Source organism: Protopterus annectens, chromosome 8.part0, assembly GCF_019279795.1.
Source record: "Protopterus annectens isolate FY-2018-M chromosome 8.part0, PAN1.0, whole genome shotgun sequence".
Taxonomy (NCBI): Eukaryota; Metazoa; Chordata; order Ceratodontiformes; family Protopteridae; genus Protopterus; species Protopterus annectens.
The window spans coordinates 362,194,932-362,214,131 of NC_056741.1; the positions used below are offsets into that span (position 1 = coordinate 362,194,932).

Consider the following 19,200-nt stretch of genomic DNA (forward strand, 5'->3'; position numbering starts at 1 on the left):
CAAGACCCTTCACCAAGAAATCCAAATATTCCTCTCACAGACAACAAGTTCTTTTGAAAATTCAGACATCTCCCTAGACATACAATGGGCAGCAGCTAAAGTCACCTTAAGAGGTATCTTTATCCAAAAGGCATCCCTAATTCAGAAACAGTCCAAATCGCGCACCTTGGTGCTAGAAACAGAACTAAGAAGACTAGAATCAGAGTTACAAACTAAGTTCTCTGTAGATATTGAAAAACAGATGATCACCCTTCAAAAACAACTACACAAATTACACCTAAATCAAAACTTTCTCATGGAATCCAGACTTATTCAAAGATATGCTGAATGGGTGCAAACCCCTTCTAAAATTCTAGCAAGGATAATAAATATTAAGCTCCCACCTACCACAATAAAACAAATAAACCATAGGGGCAAATCCTATTTCTCAGATAAAGAAATCATACATGTATTTCAAGAAGTGTATAAAGAAATCTATGGACCCCAACTACTAGATTTAGAAAGCCTAGATGACCCTTTCCTAGATGAATTACAATTTCCAGTAATACGTGACCTCCAGAACAATCTGCTAAGGGCCCCTATAACTGTGAAGGAAATAATTTTAGCCATCAATAAACTGAAACCAGGCAAAGCCCCAGGCCCAGATGGCTATGTATCAGAATTCTACAAGGCCTTTAAGCAAGTCCTAGCCCCCATTCTACTCAAGGTTTATAATGACATAATCCAATTTGGCATCTCTGACTTATATATTAATAACTCCAAGACTATTCTTATACAAAAGTCAAATGACACTAACCTCACTACAAATGACTATCGCCCAATTGCTTTAATTAACCTTGACATAAAGATCCTATCTTCTATCCTGGCTTATAGATTAAAAAATATATTACTGCATATCATATCCCATGACCAATTAGGTTTCATGAACAATAGACATGTATGGGACAACACTATCCATTGAAGCCATAACCAATATGACAAAGTATGACAAATCTCCCAAATATGCAATTTCGGTTGATGCCCAAAAAGCCTTTGACAGGGTAAACTTAAATTTTCTCTTTAAAATTATGAAACGCTTCTCTATCCCTGATGAATACATCAAAATAGTTGCAACCCTCTATAATAAGGCATCTACTATCCTATACATAAACAAGAAAAATTCAAGTCCAATTGAAATAATAAATGGTACAAGGCAGGGCTGGCCTCTTTCACCCTATTTATTCAATCTATATCTTGTTAAATTTAAGCCAAAAAAATTCCATCATCCAGTCTTTATATATAAAATACAAGTGAAATATACCACCTTCGCAGACTATCCAAATATTTACTTGGAACTACCTTCAACTGATCTAGAAAAAATTCTAAGCTCTATTGGCAAATTTTCACAAATCTCAAACTACGCCATTAATCCCAACAAATCAATAATCTTTCCTTTAAACCCTCTTAGTCATAAAGAATTTTTCATTCCAGAAACAAAGATCAAAGTTAATTATACACTTAAATATTTGGGTATAAACTTCTCCCATCCCCAACACAAACTAATTAATGACAATTTATACAAAACATGGTCAAAAGTCATGGAGGATCTCACAAGGTAGAAGAATCTAAACCTTTCCCTCCTCTCAAAAGTAGCTATTATAAAAATGAATATCCTGCCCAAAATTCGTTTCCATCTCTTTGCCCTTAATCAAAGCATTCCAAATTCTATCTTCTCAAAAATTAATACTATATTGGGGAAATTTGTGTGGTACCCTAAAAATGTCAGAATTAGCTATACTAAATTAACACTTCCCAAAGAAAAAGGGGGCCTGGCTCTTCCGGATTTTCGAACATACTATCATATAATAAATGCCAGCCGTATTTTACACATAACCAACTTCCATCCTATAGATGAAGGCTGGAACCCCATACGGACAAAAATTTACAATGCACATATAAGTGCATCCAATATCAATCCTCGGGTAACCATCTTTCTTAATCCTAAAACTCTCAAAGAATATAAAATTCACCCTATGTTAATAAAAAATATCATTGGGTTCCAAAAGCTGATAACATCTCTTGATTTGAAAAACTCATTAGTGATGGCTCAACCAATTCATCTCAACCCCAACTTCAAATCGAGTAACACCATGTTAAATCTTGATAGTTTTCCAATCATCAAGAACTGTACAGTATGGGATTTCTATATAATTAAAGACTCACCCTTTGAAGCCATCATAGCCTCATTAGCAGCCAATAAAATATGCTACATAATTATTAAACAAATACTATACCTAATATCGCTGGTTACAGACAAGATTAAAGCTACCCCATCAGAATTTCAGCTCTATCAGAAACTAATAACCCAACTTCTGTTAAGGACTAAAATGCTTTCTAATGTATACAGATTAATAACAAAAATTAAACATCAAGATAATATTCTATTCTCTAAGTACTGGGATAGCCAAAACAAAGAAATAACACTTGACCAAAAACTTGAGGCAATTGACACAACAATAAAATTAACCCCTTTTAAGAAACTGAGATATACTCTGTTCATGATAAACAATAACATCTACATTACGCTTTTATTCCTAAGTAAAATCAACCCATATCGCCTTTTTGCCCAACCTGTCCTAATTCGGTAGCAGATACACTTCACATATTTTGGTCCTGTAAAAATGTGTATAAACTATGGTGCTCCCTAAGAGCACAACTTGAAAAAATGGGATATATGATGTCAACCCTATCCTGGGAAATTGCGACTTTGAATATCTTTCAGAGTCCCTATAAATACGAGTTGAAACATATTACTGTGACGCTATGTGCGCTACTTAAAACTTATACTACACTAAACTGGTTAGATAGGTCCAAAACATCCTGGAAGGAGTTCAAGTCTATGTCTATCAAATATGTGCTAGCAAGTAAACTAAAGACAACAAGCAAAAACAAATTAAACTACTTCCAAAAAATACTGGCATAACCTTACAGAAGTTCTTAAATAACAACGTTCCTCGCTTTAACTCCTCTATTTCTTCTTACTCCTCTGGCTGCGTCTCTATTTCCTTATTATCCAATATCCCCACTTCTGGTGGAGTATTAACCCAAGTCTACATACTTTTCGATTTTAAGTCCCCAACTTCACTCTAACCCCTGAAAAATCAAAATAGAAACCCTACTACCACTCTACAACTAATATCCTTATGCTAACACCTCCTTACTTAGTGACAGCCAAATGTACATATTGTAGATAGTTAAAGCAAATAGGTATTGGATTTACGATCCTATACTCTTACGTATGATTATTCAATATTTTGAATTGTCAATACTCCCTTTCACTATTCTATGTTAAATTCTAAAACACTTGCATATGGGAGGTAAATTGTTTTCCTTGTAATCTTGTGCTGAACCTATATGATATCAAGCAAGCATTTACTAACTGTATCCACCTTCTTTATTTCGATCCTGTATGCTTTTGTTGTATGACCTGTATTTGTTTTTGTATATTAATAAAATGCAATAAAAATTAGATTGCAAAAAAAAGAATTCCTTCTGTCTGCCTTATCTAAATTTCTAAAGGCATCTCCTCTAAAGCTAAACCTTAGTTCACCTCTACTCATTACTTAAGGCCTACCACTGAATATAATGCTCCTTTTAACAGGCATCTTGCACGGGCTCATGGTAACTAAAAGGCAGGTAAGGTCTGAAAGGTCTATATTACGGTGTAACATCGAACACCTCAATGCTGACATGTATTCAGCGAAATTCACTTACGTGATTCACTGAATACTTGTCGGGCAAAGATGTAGTTGGCCAACTACATAGTGTTGCCCTTTTCTCCACTGTAGTATGATCTCGGAGTTAGTATATCTAGGTTGGGGGGTGGGTTTGGTTTAGTTAGAATTAGTTCCGTTAAATTGCAGGGAAGTATTTATTTGCCTGACAAGTATTCAGCGAATTGCAGAAGTGAATTTCGCTGAATACTTGACGGCATTCAGGTGTTTGATGTTACAGCGTTTCAAAGTCGTAACATAGACCCAGGTCTAAAGACAATGTGTGCCTTGACAAATAACACCCTCAATTTATGTATGTATTTATTTTTGTCAGGATAGTTTGAATGGGCAAGAAAAGCTCATTTTCTGCAGGGGCCAGGCAGGAAAAGCACCAAACAATGAGCATAAAAATTCTTATAGTAATGTTCTAATGCACAGAATTCTAAGGAAAACACTATACTGAAATTAAAGACAACATACAATAATGGTCTAATACATAGAGTTCAAATGAAACACTACATTAAGATTAGACACAGTATAGACTAATGGCCTAAATGTATATATCTATATAATTCTAAGGAAACATGATAATATAAAGATCTTTGACGGTGGTATTCAGTTTATCCAGTATTAAAATAATGCAACTTTATGCTACAGATGGAAAAAAGGACATACACTAGGGGGAGATAGAAGGAAATATTGAGAAAGCGGAAAGAGATGGTGAGGATGGTGAGGATAGAAGAGAAGGAAAGGTAGGAATTTAGGGAAATTGCAGAAAAAAAGGGAGCAATCTATGGACAAATTGAGGTGAGGCAGTACAACTGTGCAAGTGAATTGTGGTTTGTGCTTAAGATGTCTATAAGTCAGGTGACTTATATGGTAACCATTTAAAATGTTGGGACCATCTAGAGCGAGTCCCAAAACATGGAGACTAAATGGCTAAAGGTCTGAGATGCCATTTCTCAAAATATTCCCTTTTCTCCACAGTATGGTTTATCTCGGAGTTGGTATAAGTTCAAGTGTGTGTGTGTGTGTGTGTGTGTGTGTGTGTGTGTGTGTGTGTGTGTAGACAGTTTTCTGAGAAAACTACGCTTTTTGATAAAGAAAGAGAGCATTATGATCGGAAAATCTTTTATCTAAGAGGGATAAATACGTGAGATTGGGGTGAACTTTTAGGTATCTAGCCAATTGTCAAGGATAGTCTTGAAGGAGGCAAGGGCATCACTCTGCTTAACATCCAGAAGCAGTTTGCTCCACAAATGAGGCACCAATTGAGTAATGAATATATCCCTCCAGCATGTTTTATTTGTATGCAAAGGAAGTCAAATCCTTGGTTTGGGTGTCTGTGTAGCCAATCATCCTACGAATGTGCATAAGACATCCGTTAGGGTATGGCCTTCAATGGCATGGATTGGCAGGTGTAGATTTCCATGCAGGAGTATGTAAGAGAGAGAATTGGGACAGCAGGTTCTGGTAGTAGTCTTAGTGGTAGCCAAAGGTTTTTAGGTGAGTAATCTTTTTTGTCAAAGACTTTTAGGGCCTTTTTAGCTGCATGATATACCTGTCTAGTTACAAAGCAAACAGAACATTATACTGAATAACTGATCTAATTAGGACATAGTACATGGGGACATAATATTTTGACCTGAATTAAATGCCTTTGGAAATCAATTATACTAAAAAAGAAACAAATCCTAAATTTCATTTTGCAGCATGGTAATCAAATGTGAGTGATTTATCAACCCAGTTGCTGAGATTTCTATTTTGTCTATGTGGAGTGCCGTACTGACTATAAGTTTTATATGCTGGCTTTTCTCAAAGTGAAAATACTATACTTTTTGCAATTAGTTTGAGCCGTTTGTCAGTACATCATTTGATAGCATGAATTAATACTTCCTGAATTGCTTTTGTATTGCTGGAAAAAATGGATGATGACACCCAGCTTGCAATCACACGTGACTGCAAGCTGGGTGCAGTTATGTGTGAATCTGTTTAGCCTTAGATCAAGTTTTGTGCTATGGGGGTCTAAAAAAGTATATACAAAAACTGAGGTGTCCTAGTACTGAGCCTTGTTGTATTCCATTTATTACTTACTTTCTTAAGTAGCATCTGACACCTGAATTGTGTGGGTTTTATCCTTCAGCTGTTTTGCAATCAATCTTACGATGGAAGGGATTACTTTCAGATCTTTTAGTTTTTTACCATGCCAGTGAGTGGGTCAGTATCTACACTTTATAAACATACTGCTGAACTTCAGACAAACCATATATTAAAATATCTGAAATTCCTAGTCTTTTGGCTACACAGATAAACTAGTAGGTTCAGTAATCCATTGGTTCAGGATAGGGCTATCTGCCCGAGGGCCTCCAAGGTGCTAGAGCCTCCGAGGTGCACAAGGCCAGGGATCAGTTTCTCATTGTATACTCCATTATTTTTCTGTGCTCTGTCAGCAGTGATAATTCACGTCCTACTCTGGGGCATATCTAAGTCCGTGTCTCCGGTTTTGTGGCTCTGATTCTTGAAGTGAAAGGAGGAGGTGCATTGCCTCATGACACATATGACAATCTACAGCATAGGGTGCCTCTGCAAGTGATGAATTTACTGTTCTGAGCTGGAGTTCTTTTAAGTCGGCAAGCATAGAGCAGATTTTCCCGCCTTTGTGGCCTTGATGTTTTTTTTTTTTTGGCCTGAAGTATATTCATCAAATCTGGGTTTGATACGGCTCCTCGGCAAAGTACCTTGTCATTGGTCACATGGGCATGATGAGTGTTGAGTAATATGAGCTGGATGATCAGAATGAGATTCCCTGACCTCCTTGATTGGCATAAGGATCTTCCTAATCTAAGGTGATGAGCAAGATGACTCTGAACTACGACTCTGGGTGAGAATCCCCCTGAGGAACTAGGTCTGTTCTCTGTTCCCTTCTCCTCTGTACTTTAGCTACTAACCTGCTTGGTTGACAGACTTTGTTCAATGCAGGGTACGCATTTTGGCATTTTCCTTCGGGTTTTCAGTCTTTTGCCACTTATTGTGGGACTAACCTTTGTTCTCCCTTCTCACTGACTATGTTCTGTGTTCTTTCTGTTTAGGATGTTTGTAGTCAGCCAGTTATCCGCTTCTGTATCAGTCATCTTGAAGGATTTTTGTTTCAGATAAAAGTAAGTAGATGCCAACAAGTTTGAGTCATCCCCAAACTTTGGTGGCCATAGACTGTGACACTTTTTGAGTCTGAGATGAAGCCCTGAAGCTCCAGCCCTGTGGGTTCCTGTGGGTTCTGTCACTCAGCCAGTTTGCAACCCATCTTGTGATGTATGGCTGCTGCTTTTCTTGATGAATGATAATGGGTATTGTATCTAAGGCCTTAGCATCTTCTGAAGTAGGGCTGTATGGACTGCTGCCTGCTCTTTTCAATGACTTTTGTGTTTTCAAATTGTTCAAAAAAGTTAAAAAAATCGTAAAGGCATGATCTGCCTTTCCAAACTCCTCATCTCCAAGTTTGCAAAGTCTGCAAATTCTAGGTCCATAAGTTTTTGTCCTCTCCTCTGCCTTGACAAAGCCAAACTTGTCAAGCTAATGGGCGGGTAAATTCCAGGTCGGGTGGAGGCAATGTGCATTGAAGTGGTACCACAGTTGCAGTGCCACCCCTGTGCATGTGATATGAGAGGTAAGATCTTTGATTAACAGCTGTCCTAGCGCTGTGGGCATAATTCTCATTGAGTTCATGGACACAGCACAGGGGACACCATCAGGTCCCCCATGGATGCTGTTTTTTGCTTTGAGAGAGAGCAGTTCTCACTTGGCTTTGGAGATGTGGGGGGCTGCAATCATTTGGTATAGATATCTCTTTGGGGGGGGGGGGGGGGAGGGTTTGCACTGAACATGTCCAGTGGTATGTTGGCAAATGTCTGTAGGGATCAGTAATCTTCACATCATTTTGAACTAGCTCTGAGCATATCTGGGAGTTTCCTCTCTTGTTTCTAACATAGCTAAAGAAGTCTTATGATTGTCTTTTGAGTCTTTGCCATTTTTCTCTTGAATTTTTTTTGGATGATGATTTTTTTAGTTTTTTTAGTTTTTACTTATAGTGATCAAGGGTGTCTCTTTTTTTAAGGATTTTGCTCTATCTTGTAGTAGCTTCCTCCTTTTGTTGTAGAGTTTGTTTATGGCTGGGGTCCACCAGACTGGATGCTTGCCATTGTACTCAGTCCCCTAATGACTTCTCTGTGGTCATCCTAGCCTTTTTTTGTGGTAGGAAGAACCCTTGCTATTTAACTTCTCACAAGCAAAGCTTTACAAGCACCCATGCCAAGGATCTCGACCTGTATCAACAAATGAGACTCTGTGTTACTGGAACCTCAAACAATGCAATGTACTTGTGTGGAACAAGCTCCTCCATGTCAAACCTATTTGTATTTTCCAGAAAGGAACGGAGCCACATAGCTAAACAGACTGACTTTCCCCATTTCAGTTTCTCTAGTCTTCTGTAATCTACACAAGAGTTACTTCAGTTAATTCTAACCTGTTTTCAGGACCCAGGCCCATCCATAATGAAACAAATGACACAAGAGAGCTTTCCCTTCCCTCAAACCTCTTAGTCTACTTAACATACAGAAACAGTGGCCAAATAAACAATCCCCTTTCACAATGACCTAGGCAACCCTATGCATCTCCACTTTCTTCCTACATTATAGAAAGTTAAAAAAACAATAAAATGCACTGCTATTTGCATACCTTTATCACCATCTACCAATAAAATAAGTAAAGCGCATACACCACTTCAGATATGCACATCCATGCCTGGTAATGCTATCGGTAATGCCAGTTCAGCAAAGCAAACTACACCAGAATAAGGCAGGCTGAAAAAGCATAACAAGTTAAATGTACAGCTATAGAACCAAAACTCATGTACAACTGATTTGTTTCATATCAGCCGAGTATTAGAAGAAATAAGATATCATACAAAGGGGTCTATGTCAAAGTATCGAACGGCCAAATTGTCGAAACCCATACATTCGAGACCATATGGTTGACAATTCAGTCCATTGAATCTTTCTGAATGAGACTGCAGTACAGTAGGGATTAGGGAATTTGCTCTTTTTCCCACCGTAGTGCAATCACGGAGGTGGTATATATAATTAGCAAGGGGTGTGTGGAATGCAGGAGGACTTGCAAAAGCATTGTTTGTGTTGTTTGGGTTTATGTTGTTTGTTGACAGACTGAAATGTTGACCATATGGGTTTTGACAATTTGGCCGTTTGATGCTTTGACAAAGATCCCATACAAAGCTCTTTTGACCGTGTCACTCTAATTCATGCAGCATATTCAAAATGAACCAAAATATGAATAATTATTTTCCAAAAATGATTTTTGGAAAACTAACTATAAAGACACAGTTAAGCATTCTAGCTCAAATTACATTTGCCTATTCCATAAACAGTTACATTAGAATATAATGCCCCTCTGATATGTTCTGATACTTAAGCATCTTATTGTCTTTTCCCCAATCACTTTACAGTGGATTGGCTGGATGAGTGATGTAGAATATAAAACGGCATAAGGTCCTTTTTTTCAATTTTCCATGCAAATTGTACTCCATATGGATAAGGTCCTCATCTGCAGCGCCAAGTAAATATTAACCACCTGCTTCCAAGATAGAAGTGCAACCCTTATGTGATTGACAGTGATAAGTGCATACACAAAACAATGGCATTTTCTAAAACATTTAGCATTTGAATGCATAAAAAAAAAATCAATAAAAATCATTTTTTAGGGGAATCTGCCTCTGCATCTCCAATATACATACATATTATACATACACACACAAACACACACACACACACAATCCATGAGATTTATTGTATCTCGGGGTAAGGAGAAATCCTCGAGATACCAGAATTTCTGTCTGTCTTTTAGTTTAGTATATGTTACAGGAGTGACACATCATTGCAAGACACAGTGACCATCACTAATCTAATGTCTCATACTTAACCCTGGCACCTTACCCACCCTGTGATGCAGCAGTATATTCTTTAATACTTCTGGAAAAGAAAAAGGAAACAGTTTCTTGAAATTTTCAAGCCTCGCTATTTACTGATCAACGTACAACTGCACGGTCAATGACCATATTCAAGAAAAATGAACTGATTATATTCTATAACGATGAAGTTATAGCTGATCCTCGGGAAATTCATATTTGCTTACCATAATCCGTTGAGGGGTAACACCAACTGAAACTGCAATTTCCTTTCTCTTGTCTCCATCAGGGTAGTGGTCCTCCTCAAACATTCTTTCCAGTTCTTCCAGCTGCTCTGTGTTCCAAAGAAATAAAAAAGTGACATTCAGTATTTAGATTTCCATGATGCATGTAGATGATGAGGCATCAATATTTCTAGCCAGGGATAAAGTGTCAGAATTCTTTCTTGTTAAGTATATTATTTGACAACACTACAAAGCACCACCTGATCTTAATCAATGTTCATTTCACAGAAAAAAAGGAGTGTTCAAGTTTAAAGGTATTTATTCTCCAAAACCAGAACTCAGAATTTTGATTCAAGAATGGTGTTACCCTGCTCCCTCTGATGTCATAACAACTATCATTTATTTCTCCAGTAGGGTTTTACTGACCACTAGTAAACAAATATAAAGCTACCCTCTGGGTTTACTTAAATAGTGTACTGCATAATGCAATGCTAGCATTAATACAAACGAACCAAATCCCAGGGCAAAAAAAAAAAAAAAATGCTAAAACCATTCCACTATCTCTGAGAAGAATCCCGATTCACAGATGATATAAAATCAAGTAAAATAAATTTATTAAACTAAGGATAAGCACTTTCATCCACTTTATAGTTAACGGACTTCTTCAAAACCAAATAATGTGTCACATTTTAGTCCACAGAAGATAATATTTCAAGAAACATAACATATTAAATGTCAAGCCAGAAAAGAAAAAAAAAGTGTAGAAGTGTGTGTGTGTGTGTGTGTGTGTGTGTGTGTGTGTGTGTGTATATATATATATATATATATATATATATATATATACACACATTTATATAAATATATATGTGTGTGTGTGCGCACGGGCACACGCGTGCACGTGTGTGTGTGTGTGTGTGTGTGTGTGTATATCTATATATATATATATATATATATATATATATATATATATATATATATATATACCCTTTATTGATACCATAGAATTAAATTAAAATATACAAATTATATATATATATATATATATATATATATATATATTCTACAAATATGAAATAAATAACATACAGCAAATATTCATAAAAAAATAAAGAACGATGTTAAATGAATAAATTAATTAATTGAAAGCAGTCATTTACAAAATTCATAGTTTGGAGCTTAACAACACTTAATATAGATATATTTTCATTTAAGCGAGGTGGCTCTTGTGCATTAAGCCTCAAGTGCCATGTCACTTCTTTAGATTCCAAAACAGTCTGCCAAGGACTACCCCAGGGATTTTTCACAACCTTCTCCAATATAGCAAATTGAAACTTCTTATAAATAAGACAGTCTTTCTTATAAAGAGCATTATTCAAATTCATTTACAAATATTATGCTCTTAAATACTGTTATTTAAAGGACTTTCAGTCTTTTCAATGTAGTATTCCCCACAGGGGTCATATATGGCATATGTACCACCTCCTTAGTCAAACAATTACATCCATCAGCTAAATGGATCTTGGATTGTGAATACCCAATCAAAACTAATTCCTGTTCTCAGATATAAGGGCATTGGTTACAACACCCACACTTCCTCATACCCTTCAAAGGTGCAGTGTGTTTGGAATAACATTTCTCAAAGACATTTTTCATATTTTTATCCCTTAATTAAACAATACATTTTTTTTCACCAATGGCTTCAGCTATATTTCTGTCCATGCTAAAAACATCTCAATATTTGAAAATTATTTTTCAAATTGCAGCATTCAAAGGATGATGCCTAAGAACTAGGCTTCTGGTGAAATCCAATGCAGTTCATGGAACGGTAGTATTGGACCGCAAATCAGCTTGTCCAAAAATAGTGATGATCTGACTGATCCCGACAAATTGTCCCTTTACCAAGGATCTCTTCTGAGACAATGGACGGTCACTGTGAAAACGTAAATACATGTTTGTAAATGTAGGGTTTGTAAATGTTGAATTTATAGTGACCATTGTCTTTATATATGGTTACATTCAGATAACTGAAGGACTCTTCAGAGACATTAACAGTAAATCTCAGAAATGAAGTGGTTGAATTAATATATTCTAGGAAGTCATTTAATTTATCCCTAGAAAAAATAAAGACATCGTCAAGGTATCCAGTATATAGCAACCAACTTTTTGCAAACTTTATTGTTTACAAAAGGGGGTAGAAATATGAAAAATGTATTTGAGAAATGTTGTTCCAAACACACTGCACCTTTGAAAGGTAGGAGGAAGTGTGGGCATTGTGATCAATGTCCTTGTATCTTGGAACAGGAAGTAGTTTCTACTGGATATTTGCAATCCAAGATCCGTTTAGCTGATGGATGAAATTGTTTGACCAAGGAGGTGGTATATATTGTCAAATGTGATCCCTGTGGGGCATACTATATTGGAAAGACTGAAAGGCTTTAAATAAACGTATTTATGAGCATAATTATAATGTCTGCAGAATTAATTTGAATAATTCTCTTTAAAAACATAAAAAAAGACTGCATCATATATGAGAAGTTCCAATTTGCAATATTGGAGAAGGTTGCGAAAAATCTTAAAGAACAAGTGCAATTTACAAATTAACCAAGAACATTCAATTTTAAACAGATAATTTGGGAAGAGATGAGGAAGCAGAACCAAATAATGTGAAAGAACATGTTTAAACCTCATTGTTTAGTGAGCAGATTTCAGTCAGTCAAGGCAAATAATGATATATTTACTATTTTAATTCCCTTAACGAATCTGGTTGAAATTATCAGTGTTATCGAGCATAAAAGTACTAACTTCAGTGAAATGTATACTCATCTAATTCATTTCTTTTCCTGCTGACCTCACCAACAACTGTATTACCTTGCTTTTTAAAACACTGACCTAATCGATTAATATTTAAGGGTCACGCTATAAATCCACGATGTCCAGATGGACTTACAAATTAAAGAGTTCTAGTCATGGTCCATTGACACTCCTGGTGTTACATTGTTGCTGCTCTGACTGAAGATCTATTTCAAAACTGACTATGATGCACTCCAATGTCATGTCTGCTTTCTGTTTAATTTTATGAGCAGTTCTTCCTCTTCTAAACTGAGAAAACTGTTTTAAATAAATATAACTGTTTTTGTAGTTCAGTGGGTATCAATCTATTTGTTATTAGTAACACTATTTTTGATCACTCATCTTCTGTTTTCTTTTTTATGCATTGATTAACGTGCTGGTTCAGGCACAACAGTTTTAGCTTGGAATTTGGCACAGTCTTCGTTTACTTTAAAAAGTAATTTTGTCTGATCAGCCCTCAGCCTGGTGCCTTTCTATCTATATTCTTAACCACTCACACACACAGTTATGGGCAACATTCCCCAACATTTTAAAAGCCAAATCTGTCACCTGTCTCACTGAAAGGTGTTATAAAAGATTTAAAGACTCTCAACACTCTAGATCATTATCCAAGTTGTAACACTAAAATACACATTTAATTCTGAAAGCATTAGCTTATACTTTATCATATTTTAACTTAAGCTATAAAATGGTGTTTTATTAGACATTAAAGAAATAAGTTACTGATTCTTATTCCTAGTTATGTTTCCCCACACACCGCAGCCCTAATTGGTTGTATATCCTCCATCGCTGCTTACTGAACAGTAAAATCCACCCTAGCGCTATAGACTGCAACAGTATTGAATGTCATTTCTTAATTTAGTCCAGATGGCATTAACTGGTAGGATCATCACAACTTAATAAAAAAAGCATAAATGCAAAGCATGACAATAGGGGTTCTGATCACAACCAGCTTGTTATACGTTTGAGACATGGACATCAAGAAATTCACAAGTACCAATTTTTAATGGAGGTCAAGGGAGAAAACCTCCAGCCATGTAAAAAATTGGTATACTAAAACAAAAATATCTGAAACTTAATCTGATGTGAATACAAGCTTGTTAAAGTCTTTTCTGATACCAGAAAGGAGCTTAACAAGCTTGCCTTCTTCTCAGTTTTGGAGCATAATCAAGGCGCTCCATGGTTGATACACTACAATAAAATAATGACTTTCAAAAATGTCCACACTTTGCTGCAGTAAAACCTAAGTACTTTCAAAGGAACATACAGAAAAAATGCTTACTGGAAGCATCCATGATAAACAGTCAAAAATACTCAACCAATGAGAAAGGTACAACAATTCAATAATCACCTAAGCAGTGCCTTCCAAGACAAGGTCAAATTTAACCCACCTGATTGAAGACTAATAAACTTTAAAATCAAAAGCACTTCTAAGTAGGCTCCTGCTACAAAGACAAGCAACAAAATAATGAAGACAACACAAGTAGCAAGTAAGCAATGAAATAAATAAACGACAAACCATCTGGTTTGCGAATTTGTTAATGTGCATTTCAGATTGTGAATACAGGAGACTGTAACTGCTTGGAATGGAATTTATTCTTCAGATTCTTCATTTGGAATTACAATTAACTGTTGAAATGAACAACATCCATGTAAATTTAAAAAAATTCAAACTAGGATTGGGAGAAATTAATCTGAAAAAAAAATGTTCAAAAATAACCCAGACTATAATACATTATGACCTACTCCCACAACAGAATGTGCTACCACACTAAACTGCATGTAGCCTGACATGCATTTTCCCCATATCAGAGGTTTTAGCACACCAGTTAGAAACCCAATGCACACGTCTCTGTTTTGAGTAATTTGTTATACACATCCTCACACTGCTGGTGCTCTTCTCTGCAAGGTGAAACCTTTTCTCTGCATGTGAACTGTATCCCTAAATAAGGCACCTAGTCCTAATCCTCATGAGCCATTTAGAGAACAACACTTAAGGACTGTGGATTCCTGTCCAGCATACAACGCACACTATGTTGTCAGTACTTGGAGTTTTGAGAGCATGACATCTCAGTAAAGTCACATCACAATCAGTCGAGAAACCAGTAAATAGGTGGTTGGCAATTTTCTTCTTTGCACATCCCTCAACTACTCCTTCCACATGTATCATAACCAGAGAGTTGGGGAGGAATGTGTGCACTTGAGGGGCACAGTGGGATGGTGCAATTTCTCTGGTGGAGACCAGGGAAACTACCTCTGATGATTCAGAATTGGTAGGCGGGGTTATTAGCTGGCAACAACACTTAAGGAAACAAGAAATGATCAGAGTAGCAGCCCACTGGCGTTTATATCACTCTATCAAAAGATGAAAATAGCGAACGCTATTTCATCGAACCTAAAATATCTAAACCACAAAATATTGAACATTCAAAACAGCAAATTTTTTCTTATAGAAAAAATTTGCTATTCCAAAACACAAGCACACCAAAAAAACAGCAATCCACACACATACACTTAAAATCCTACATCTAACCCTACACTAAACTGTACATACACTATCTATCCACTTACCTTAACCCAAATCCTAACCCTAAGGTCCGTCACTATCGCACACTCACCTTACCCGTGCCCTAACCCTAACTCACTTAACCTGCCCCTAACCCTAAATTCTGTCACTATCGCAAACTCACCTGACCCGTGCCCTAACCCTAATGTCCACACAATCGCAGACTTACCTGAACCAGACCTGTAACTTTCCACCACAGCACTGAAAATAGCAAAGCCACAGAAATGGCCAACTGACTTCCTTCCTAAGAAAAAATTTGGTGTTCTGCAGCTTTGATATTTTTAGCGCTCACTGAATATGAGTCGATATTAGAACATTCGAAGTTTTAAAACTTCCATGTTCTGATATAGACCCGCGCATTGCACAACCTCTTCTCTTGCGCAGACAAGTGTGTGTGGCAACTCAAGACAACAAAAGCAGAAAAACTTCTAATCACCCCGATAGCTGCATACATAATGGCCTCTCTCAGCTCACTCAGTGATGACAGAAAGAGAATGAATGAGTCAAACTGGCAAAGAGGGGGCTGACGATAGCAAAGCAGCAGGGCAAATTCAGAAAAAAAGTGTATAAATTGTCCTACATGTATTTGAACAAAGTTTCAATTTCCCAGGTATAAGGTGGTGCTGTGACACACTGTTTTCATTGTATCTTGGGTGCAGTCTTTGCCATAAATTTTGCTAAAGGAAAATGCTTCCCCAACACCCTTCAGTATCTTTGCTGAATAACCCTGGAAAGGTATACTAGCTGATAAAAACATATAAATAATAATAATAATTTTCATACAGCTAATAATCCCAGTACTCTCAGGTTTATCAGGCTACGGAGTGCAACATTTCATTTCCATCTACCATTTTGGTTGTCACAGCCTTTGCTTGCATCTCTGGCTGTTTTTCCTTATACAGCACTATAAACTTTGGTTATCCTGGTAATACAAGTAGCCATCTATAAACTGACTTTTACTTTATTATGACTGAATATAGGGGTCTACTTCAGTTTATCGAATTATCATATAACCAAAATGGAAAATAACAAGGTGACAACATCAAAATCGCACAATTAAACTTTACAATACTGAAATTCATAACACCGAAAACCAGCTGTGGATGTTACATACCACTCCCAACACCCTGCAAACTCTTGTGAAGATAAACAGAACACCACCTTAATTTTTTTTCTCAAAAGAATTATCAGCTGCAAAGTCCTCACTGTATACTGCATAACTTCCCATGAATTACAGTGTACTTTAAATGGACAAATGTCTATTTGTATTAAAGTTCCGTTTTCACATATTCAAAACTGTTGCTATAACTTTAATACATTCCATGACATCATCTAGCCATTTGAAACACAATTTCAACACAAAAATCTACCTTTTTTTTTCTATGTTTTTGCAGGGGAAAGGCCCCCAGTACCCCTCATGTGAGGGGCTGCATTTACCACACCCCCTGCAAATTATATATACCAACTCTGACATCACACTACAGTGAGGAAAAGGCTACATTTCCTATCCTCACTGTACTGCGAATTTCCATTCAGAAGCTCTGAGTGGTAAGATCTGCACCTGATAATTGTTTTGAGAAAAAAATGAAGATGTTCTGTTTATCTTCACAAGATTTTGCAGGGTGTCGGGAATGGTGTGCAACATCCACAGCTGGTTATTCGGTGTTATGAATTTCGGTATTTCATTGTTGTGCAATGTCGATCTTGTCATCTCATTGTTGACAGTTTTGGTTATATAATTTGATAAACTGAAGTAAACCCAAATATAGCCATAGATGTTACCTTTCATACTAGTAGATAGTATTCATCTGCAGCCTTCATCACGGTCAGATGCTTTGTGTTTGATATATTATAAAATGTTGTATTGTTGATTTCTTTAAACCGAGTTCTCCCTTGTTGATCTCAAAGGTTGACAGCATAACAGCTTGAGAATATTCCTATGGTAAAACAAGCCTGCAGTATTTTAAATTGAGCTTCATGCTTAGTTTTTGGTAGGTTTGGTGCCTTCCTTGTCAGCCTTTTTGTTTGAGTGCAGGGCAGGCTGGGAGCATTTCTATGTCTCTGCAACTGTTTTTATTGGATGTACTTGTCATATTTGAAACCATGTAATCCAAACAAACAAATCCAAACTGCAACTCAGGAAACAAACAAAGACTCAAGGACACAAAGTCTCCAAAGCGAAAAAATACTAAAAAAGCCATTGTGCTAGATAAAAAGAACTTCTACCTCCAAATACAGCAAACCTATCAAAAGAAACCTCAAAAGTTTTGGAACAGCACTAACAAACGTCTTCACCCAGGACAATCTATCACACCTAACCCTCTAGGCTCCAACCCCGATAATCCTATTCACACTGCCAACTCCTTTAATTCTTTCTTTACCAATGCCATCCAATCTCTTGCTAGCCATCTATCGCCAGACACCTCAAATCTGCCAAACTCATCTTTAAATCCTCCTCCATCTTTTCAATTACAACCAGTGTCTACTTCTAGTATATGCTCTCTTCTACTAAAACTAAAACCTACCACCCCTTCAGCTGACCAACTCCCAGCAGAATACCTTCAAATAGGAGCTAAATCCATTGCCTACCCTATATCCATTCTTATCAACAGAACCATAAGTGAAGGAAATATCCCATCCATCTGGAAAATTTCTTACATTATTCCACTACACAAAGGTGGGAACTCTAACGATTTCTCTAACTTTCGTCCTATAGCTTTGCTATCTCCTCTGGCAAAAATTATGGAAAAGTGTATCCAGAAGCAACTTCTTACCACCTTCTCCAAAATAACATACTTGCCAACTGTCAACATGGTTTCAGACCTTACCATAGTACCACCACTGCCCTGCTATCATTTACAGATTGTATTAACAAGAATCGTAACAAAGGCATTCTATCCTCTGCAGTATTCGTTGATTTATCCAAAGCTTTCGACATAGTTAATCACCAACTGCTCTTACATATAATGATATCTCTATCACTTGACCCCTTAACCATTAACTGGTTCAAATCCTACCTTGAAAACAGAAAACAAGCAGTACTCTGGCACAATAATCTTTCTAATCTCCTACCTATCTCCCTTGGTGTCCCTCAAGGCTCCATATTAGGTCCACTCCTATTTTCCAATTATATTAATGACCTTCAGTCAGCAATTCCATATACTACCTGCATTCAGTATGCAGATGACTCCACTATTATCTGCTCAGCCACTTCTCAAACTGAACTGCAGACCCTTACCCAGAATGCATTTAATACTGTTGAACAATGGTTTACAAACCGTTGCCTCCTCCTAAACCCAAAGAAAACTAAACCGCTACTCTTCTCACCAACCCGTAAGTCCACCCCCGCACATTTTACACTTACATCTAACAATGGTACTGTTATCGCGCCAGACCTAACTACCAAACTCCTAGGAATAACTATAGATAATAATCTCAACTATGACACGCATATTAACAGTACAATAAAAACAGTCAACAAGAAACTTAGATCCCTCTACAGAATTAAACCCTTTCTTACACCAGCAGCCAGGACTGCTATAGCCACAACTCATCTCATCTCCACTCTACTCTATGCTTCACCCATTTATACAAATCTTTCTAAAACCAACATTAACAAACTGACAGTATCCTATAACAATATTGCCAGATTTGCTACTGCCTCTCCTTTCAGAACTCATCACTGTCTTAATCTTAAACAACTTGATTGGTTAGAGTTTCTATACCATCTACACTTGTCACAGCTTACTATTGCCCACAAAACCCTGTATCAACCCACCAATACTCCTATACCCTCAAACCTACTTACCCCCTACCATAATCTTAAAAACTTAC

At 36.8% G+C, this 19,200-nt stretch overlaps 1 protein-coding gene across 1 annotated transcript in view; it reads right to left on the reverse strand.

The window, feature by feature from the left end:
- The window catches only part of LOC122808810 (homeotic protein proboscipedia-like), a 1,259,012-nt gene that overhangs the window by 1,075,030 nt on the left and 164,782 nt on the right, over positions 1 to 19,200 (reverse strand). Inside the window, exon 3 of the mRNA XM_044079870.1 lies at positions 9,954 to 10,060. Within this exon, the coding sequence (XP_043935805.1) occupies positions 9,954 to 10,060 (107 nt within the window). The remainder of the gene's footprint in view (positions 1 to 9,953; positions 10,061 to 19,200) is intronic.